Genomic DNA, 8,448 nt, shown 5'->3' with positions numbered 1-8,448 from the left:
GTGATCTGCCCGCCTCGGCCTCCCAAAGTGTTGGGATTACAGGCGTGAGCCACCGCGCCTGGCCTTGTTTATAACTTTTAAAGCAACTCTTTACATTACTTTTGCTTGACTTGCTGGTCTTCTTTCCTTTTACAATTTGAAAATAATTTATAAAAACCAACTAGATAATCTAAGTGACCATATGGCTTAGAAATTTGGATAACAGGGCTTTAAATCCTTTTCCTCTAAGTTAAGGGCTGTTGAACTATAGTCTGTGGGCCAAATCTGACCCTCTGCCTACTTCCCAGCCATGCACATTTGTTCACATGTGTCTGTGGCTGCTTTCCTGCTATACTGGCCAAACTGAATAGTTGTGCCACTGACCATATAACCTGCAAAACCAAAAATATATCCGGCCCTTTACAGAAAAAGTTTGCTGACTCCTGCTCCAAGACATTACTCAGCCTAGGATGGTACTAAAAGCAATGGACTAGTTGGTTTGGTATACATTTAGGGCTTATGGTATGTTTATGTAACATTTCAAAGGCAAAGACAGAGCTAGCTGTCAGAGACTAACATTCTCTTTCTGTTTAAATGTGGTCTCAATAGATCAAAATTTTAGATCTTAGCCAGATTCAGAGAGACTGGACAACATGGTACTTGCTGATGATATAAATCTGGTCAGAGAATGAAGAAAGAATTTTATAAAGTAATCTTTCTACCTACCGTAAACAGTAAATTCACTGGCAGAAATCTATGTACTTTATATTTTGTTTACATTGATATGCGTAATTCCCAAAGAGGTTGGGAAATACGAACTTTACAAATTATTCACTGTTACATTACAGTTCACATATGCTACTTCTTAAAAAGAGTTATCTCTTGCTGCATTTGACAAAAACTTTCCAAGCTCAACCGTGGCTCAATAAACTTTTATTTTTTTTTGTTATTTATTTTTATTCAAAAGAATTTGTTTCCCTATCACAAAAATTACATAACAACACCACCAAGAGCAGCAATGTCCATGGAGTTACATTGATGGTGGAGAGTTGGCTGGGTATTCCCAATGTCCCAAAGGTCATAAAGGAGGGAAAAGAAAAAAAGAAAAAAATATTCAAAACAAATCCAAAACCCATGATGACTTTGGGGAGAGACATCACATGACATTTTCTGTTTCTTCTCTCATTGTCAGCTGCAGATGTATTTCAGCAGGATCAAGTACAATTTGACTTGAGTTAACCCTTCATACCAATTCTAGCACCTAATTGGGGGGAAAAAAGGATACATTTAATAAAATCATTTAAGATATAAAAGGAATTTAATGACTCTTTACTATATTTACCAATAGAAAAGCAAATTTAAAAAACGTTTCCCAACTGGGAAAATGCCAAAGAATTTGAATGGATTGGACATTAATCCTTTTTGACCTGCAGCTTAACAGCTGCATGAACTCTTTCAGATGAGCTATCTCCACAGTTAACTTGGGAGCCTTCAAGGTAAACTACATAAAACACATGGAAAAATAAATTGGCTAATGCATAGCACAAATACATTTTTGGAATATATGTTGGAATCTTTCCACATTCTTATGAAAGTTTTAAGTATCCTTGTTTAGGATTTTAATCTGTTTTCTTCTTTCATCAATAAACACTGTTTATAATGATCAAGGTTACAGGACCTAAAGTCTTGCTCTTTCCTGCTGCTTCATCCATTTCTAGCCAATCATCTCGCGTCCAGATACTTTGTATTTTTAGAATTAAAGTAGTATACTGTCATAAAAAAGTAAGTTGTGATACTGCTAAAACTAAGAGGAAGCAAATGGCTAAGAAAGATCACGGAACAGGAGGATAGTTATGAGACACTGTCAAAAAGAATTACATTAGATGGACACTACAACACTCACTAAGTAGCAAATATTTAAACGTGCAACCTTTCCCCTGCTGCTCATCTAAGGCTTGACTAATATACGTGCTTCCATAATGCTTTTGTCTTTATATTAGGTAACTAGGCTACTTAACATAAGAAGTCAATGATGCTGAACAAAATCTTAGATTTGTCAGTGGGATCCTATGAGAACCTATGTAGTTTTGAGCTCTTGTAGGTATGCTGGCAATCCCAATTGGTGTAAAGGATAAACTTTTTGAAGAGTAAGGTGTAGCTTTTCAATTCATGACTTGACATGAGAGTAAGAGAGAGACTAAGAGAGTATAGAAAGCCACTTAAATCAGATATTCCAAGACCTCCTACCATCTTGCTTGAGGCTTCCAGAACATAACAAACACTGATCAGTTAAAAAACCTCGTTTTCATTTAAGCTCTCAGTGGTTCTCTAAAGAGGCTTTTCAAACAGAGAAACTGGCTGCCTAAAAAAGGAGACTACCATGTAAATTAGTGCAGTTCTTCTGCGTTAAGTTTGCTCATTTCACCTCTGTAGAATGTTTAGGCTAGGATTTGCTGCCTTGGCTGATGGATTATTCTCCACTTATGATGAGTCTAAGGAAGCTATGGCAAAATTAATGCTAAGTGGCAGGAGAAACACACACGTTATGTTAAAAAAAACTTTCAATATTTCTACCAAATCAGCAGAGAATATGTGGAAAAAACAGGTACTCTCAGAAACACGTACTCCACCAAAATGGTGTTTTGTTTAGAAAGTTCACTGCTTATCTCAGGATTTATTTATCCAATGTATCATGTACAAGTGCTATATATGCATCAATCAATTTTCTTTCCTTTTTTTATGGCTAGGCTTCCTTGAATCACACCTATCAATTTTCAACTGAACACTAAAATAACTTTTTTTCCCCTTTGACAACTGAGGAAAAACCTACTTCTTAGGGGACAGAAGAAAGAGAACCATGAGGAAGAGAATAAAATAAGACCAAGATATGTTTAAATCTGGTGATGTCTAAGCATCTTCTGCTATATCTTGCATCTCCTGCTGTATTTTGGGCTCTATCTACTGAAAGCCCTGTGGGATAGTTGTACTGGCATAACAGAAGCTAAACTGTGCTTAGCCCACAGTGAATGTTCACTAGTCTTTATCTGTTTTTCAAACTGACCATCTATTAATCCATCCAGCATCCATACAACCTCAATAAGCACTATCATCTTCTCCACAGATGCAAGCTACCTATTCTTTTCCCTTAAATCAAGCCATTTGTAAGGAGACACAGACCCATGATTTGGGATGATCTCTAAGGCTCAGTACAATGGTGTATTTCCATAATCCTGTTTCAGTCTAAAAACGGGCCTGAGTTTAAAATGGAGATATAGTAAATAGCTTACCTTAATTGTACCCTGACTGTTAGCAGCAATCAGCACATTGGACTCCTAGAAAAGAACAAGAGCTTTTAAAGTATAGAGAAGGATTTCCTGGAGAGCAATCCAAGAGATAATTTCCTCTTCATCCTTCTTTCTTCACTTCAATTCCTAAGACAATTGAATCTAATATGAAGATACAATTTTTTTTTTTTGAGACGGAGTCTTGCTCTGTTGCCCAGGCTGGAGTGCAATGGCGCGATCTTGGCTCACCACAACCTCCACTTCCTGGGTTCAAGCGATTCTCCTGCCTCAGCCTCCCGAGTAGCTGGGATTACAGGCACGCGCCACCAGCCCAGGTAATTTTTGTATTTTTAGTAGAGACGGGGATTCTCCATGTTGGTCAGGGTGGTCTCGAACTCCCAACCTCAGGTGATCTGCCCACCTTGGCCTCCCAAAGTGCTGGGATTACAGGCGTGAGCCACTGTGCCCAGTCGAAGAGACAATTTTAACATGTTTTTAACTATATTTTAAACTTAAGATCCCATATTTTGAAGTGTAAGTTTTAATTAAAAGAATAAAGTTAGAAGCAGAGTAGGACACTTTTGAATGTAAACAAAAATAAAAGGGAAAAAGATTGTCAATGGAAGAAAAGCCAAAAGAAACAAAGACTGAAATAAAATGAAAAAAAGAGTAAGTTGAGAAAAACAAAGTGAATAATCGCTTTCCCAGAACACTCCTTCTTCATTCATTTTCTCTCATAAAATACCAGTAATTGATGTAAAACCTGCCAACATCCTTGGCACAAATCTCTATGGATGGACATTTGGTATTAGGAAAACAAGAAAATGTGAATATTCATTTGGGAAAAAGGACTATCTTTCTTTTTAATTATTCTATCATTCAGCACATGCATTTTTAATAACCTTGGTAATTACTTGGATGAGAATATATGTGGTGAAGTATTTTTCTATTCTAAGCCAAGGAAAAAACATTTCTCTGGAAAGTAGGAAGAGTGGGAAAAGAAATGGACATGACTGAGTTTACTAGAGAGAATCTCAGAAAGTAGGAAGAATGGAGACATGCCTCCTGTAGGAAACTGGGCATCTAAAGGGCTCTGGAACTTGGATGTGTTGGAGTCTTTTGCTTTCCATGGTAGGCAGCTAAGAGGTGGTAAACAGACTTAAAATGCCATAGAGGTCAGGCCAGGTGGCAGAGAGAAAAACGAAGTCCAAATAACAGCTATGAGAAACAGATAAAGTGGTCTAATTTGAATGTAGGATAGGATCTACCTAAATATCCTTCAGGCTTCATGACAAAGCAATAATAAGAACAAAGAAAACTCTTGGCTTGTATGTTAGAAAAGTTACTTCAGCTAAGCTGAGTTAAACTTTAGTTTCTTTGACATATGCAAGTTGCGCTTTACAAACTCATACATTTCCATTTTAAAATTTTCCCTTTCATTTCTAATAAAGCTGCTCTTCAGAAATGTGCATCTTGTTACTAATGGCATACAAGAAAATAATAATGTCTTCCACTATTCCAGAATTTTTAATGGAATCAGAATACTCCTTGGAATTAGTCAGCAGCATCAAAGATTATAGGTGTATCAAGAAGAAATAAAGACACGTGGGCATGGGAATTGTTGATCTTTTCCTAGCTGAGGATTTTCCTTAAATTAGCAAATGTTCTTAAAAATAGTAACATGGGGGCTGGGCGCAGTGGCTCACACCTGTAATCCCAGCACTTTGGGAGGCAGAGGTGGGCAGATCATGAGGTCAGAAGATCGAGACCATCCTGGCTAATATGGTGTAATCCTGTCTCTACTAAAATACAAAAAATTAGCTTGGCGTGGTGGCGTGTGCCTGTAGTGCCAGCTAGGCAGGAGGCTGAGGCAGGGGAATTGCTTGAACCTGGGAGGCAGAGGTTGCAGTGAGCAAAGATTGCACCACTGCACTCCAGCCTGGCTGGAGAGACTCCAGCAAGGCTCTGCCTCAAAAAAAAAAAAAAAAAAAAAAAAAAAAAAAAAAAAAAAAAGGAACATGGGTAATACAATACTCACTATTAGAATTAACTTTGGAATATTATGGGCTATTTCTGGGACTTGAGGTATACAGAATCAACACTTCCATATTCGGGGTGGGGGGTTGGGGTGAGGGGAAAGGAAGATGAATTTGGGATTTATTTACTCTTTTAGTGACCTGAATGTAGAAAGTGGTTGGAGTAGGTTCTGGATGTCCTTTAGGAATATAATAACTTACCCTGAGTTGGTTAAGAGACAGCATTTCTATGCTGGCCTCAGAAAACAGCAGAAAGAGGTACTGTGTGGTGCAATATGGATTTCTTTCTAGCAGGAATTTTAAACAAGTTGTATGGTATCAGAACTGCCACTGGTGACCCAGAAATAATTCTCCTGTAAACATCATCCAGAAAAGCAGTTGAAAATCTCACTGATCAACCTAGTTGCCATTCAAGGAGGGGACAGACTCTGGTCTGCAAGAAAGCTACTGCCAAGAGCCACCACCACTAAATGCTGCAGCCATCATGAACTGCTCCCTTTGCTATGAGAACAAATAATGACAAGACAATGAAAAATTTAAAGCCGAAAGCTCCATCTCCTTCTGCCATTTTGGGTCTAGTCACCTTTTAATATAGAGAAGGAATGCAGAGACCTGGTGAAGATGAGGATTCACTTGGGGATAAGCAGGGAGTCTACTTCTGGCAGTTACAGGGATTATAAATTACATAATTAAAACTTCTGACTTCTGATGGGAGCAAAACTAGGAAAATTGTAATATATTATCTTACAGTATGAAAAATTAGTCCCAATATAAATAAGATAATCTAGTTGGATTACCACACAAGAGGAGTTTAAAATATGTACAATTACCACTCTAAACCCAAGAAGGACATCTGATAACTATCCAACATGAATAAACACTGTCTTATTGTAACCTCAGGATTACTATGGCATTAATATATGATGTCATATTAGATGCTATCCAAGGGTTAACTCTTAACACTATTTCCTGCAGAAACAGATAAATACTTTATGTGTTAAAAAAAAAAGTCAACATACGAATTGAATGCCAGTTTGAATGGTCTTTTAGGACTGAAATTTAATGAAAGAAAAATAATGGCTTCATATCTCAGTACATCCTCTCTCCCCAAAGGTAGTATGATTACAAAAAAGTTATTTAGGATTAAACTATCAGATAGCTAGATATTGGCTTAAGATAAATTATTTTTTTTTTGCATGCAACAGAAAAATAAAACCAGATATTTTACTTCTAGCATAGAGATGTGGAAGTGGTATGTACAAAGTTATTAATGTAAGTTTTTAATGATTCTTGATTGTATTTTGGATGACTGGTAATTCCTAGTTGTAGCTGTGGTCTGCTAGGGCCTACTATAAATAAGTTCTAGCTCAACAGGTTATTTTTTACTTGCTAAATAAAATAAAAGTGCGAGTCAGTAATTCTTATTATTTTCTCCCTCTTTTTTGGAAACCGGCAGTTTTACTGCAGAACTCTCCTCAAGGCTAAGCTAATAAAATACCCAATATTTTTTTCTGACTATGAAGAGACTAAGAAAAGACAACAGAAAAATTAGCAAGTCTTTTATAAAAACAGAAGACATATAAACATGCACCAACTTGCTTAAGTCAGTGATGCTACACTAACTTATACCAAAACATTTTTAGTAGCACACGTAGGCTAGTGAAGAAAACCTGCATCTACTAAAATAGTTTTATCTTTATTGACTTGCTTAAAAAGGGTCATTATAGACAATATATTAAAATTCTGGATGGCGCTGTGGGTCACACCTGTAATCCCAGCACTTTGGGAGGCCAAGGCAGGCGGATCACCTGAGGTCGGGAGTTTGAGACCAGCCTGACCAACATGGAGAAACCCCGTCTCTACTAAAAATACAAAAAAAATTAGCCGGGCGTGGTGGCACATGCCTGTAATCCCAGCTACTTGGGAGGCTGAGACAGGAGAATCACCTGAACCCGGGAGGTGGAGGCTATGGTGAGCCAAGATCACGCCACTGCACTACAGCCCGGCCAACAAGAGCAAAACTCCATCTCAAAAATAAATAAATAAATATATAAAATATAATAAAATAAAATCCTGACAAGTTGAGAAATGAACAGTTATTCACTCAGCAACTGGTGGATTTATTCATAGAGATAGATGTAACTGATTTTAAATGTAAATTAATTTTAGTATAGGTATAAGTATATACAATGTATTTAAATATAAGATACGTGAATATATATATAAAAAAAAAAACTTCCATTTTTGGCCATAACAGAGTGAACAGACTAAATTTGTTTTCCTACCATATACAACTAGAAAACTGAAAAAAATATGTAAGATACCACTGGACCACAGGCAGTACAGGACTGTGATCTTTGAGAGAAAAGAAACAAATGAAGTGAGTCCTATAATCACCCTGGTTTTCTACTGAGAGGCAATTTCTGGACCACAAAGCAGGTAAGGAGATGGACATATCAACAGATGAGACAAGTGAAGAATAAAACATCAAAAAATTTGGTAACACCTCCAAAATTACAACTGAAGCAGACAGGAAAAAAGCATGAGAGGAAAAAGAGATTAGCATCTCAGTGACCTATTGGACAATATGCAACCTAATAAATGTATAATTGGAGTCCCAAAGAAGGAAGAGAAAAAAATATATGAAAACGTAAGACTAAAATGTTTCAAATTTGTAAACTATAAACCCACAAATCTAAGAAGCTTAACAATTTCTGGCAGAAAGAAGCACAACACCACATCAAGGCACACCACAGTTACACTGCTGAAGACAAGAAACAGAGAAAATCTGTAGAAATGCCAAAGAAACAAAGACACATTACATAAAGAGAAAGATCACCAATTTCCCATCAGCAAGAATGCAAGCCAGAAGACAATAGGACAGCATCTTTAAGATGATAAACAAGAGGCCAGGCGCAGTGGCTCATGCCTGTAATCCCAGCACTTTGGGAGGCCATGGCAGGCGGATCGCCTGAGGTCAGGAGTTTGAGAGCAGCCTGGCCAACATGGTGAAACCCCATCTCTACTAAAAATACAAAAATTAGCTGGGCGTGGTGGCAGGCGCCTGTAATCCCAGCTACTCGGGAGGCTGAGGTGGGAGAATTGCTTGAACCTGCGAGGCAGAGGTTGCAGTGAGCCAAGATGGCACC

The 8,448-nt window shown here is 37.5% G+C and overlaps 1 protein-coding gene across 16 annotated transcripts in view; it reads right to left on the bottom strand.

The window, feature by feature from the left end:
• Window positions 1–895: 895 nt before the first annotated feature.
• The window catches only part of COP1 (COP1 E3 ubiquitin ligase), a 273,082-nt gene continuing 265,529 nt past the window's right edge, over window positions 896–8,448 (bottom strand). For all 16 annotated transcript variants that reach the window (XM_514018.6, XM_009438784.3, XM_001153038.6 and 13 more), the window contains 2 exons: window positions 3,267–3,311; window positions 896–1,240 (listed from right to left, as the gene is read on the bottom strand). In XM_514018.6, coding sequence (XP_514018.2) covers window positions 1,223–1,240; window positions 3,267–3,311 — 63 coding nt within the window. In that variant the 3' untranslated portion in view covers window positions 896–1,222. The remainder of the gene's footprint in view (window positions 1,241–3,266; window positions 3,312–8,448) is intronic.

The sequence above is a fragment of the Pan troglodytes genome, chromosome 1, assembly GCF_028858775.2.
Source record: "Pan troglodytes isolate AG18354 chromosome 1, NHGRI_mPanTro3-v2.0_pri, whole genome shotgun sequence".
Lineage (NCBI taxonomy): Eukaryota > Metazoa > Chordata > Mammalia > Primates > Hominidae > Pan > Pan troglodytes.
Note: the sequence above shows the minus strand (reverse complement) of the source record. Positions and strands in the feature narration are given on the sequence as shown.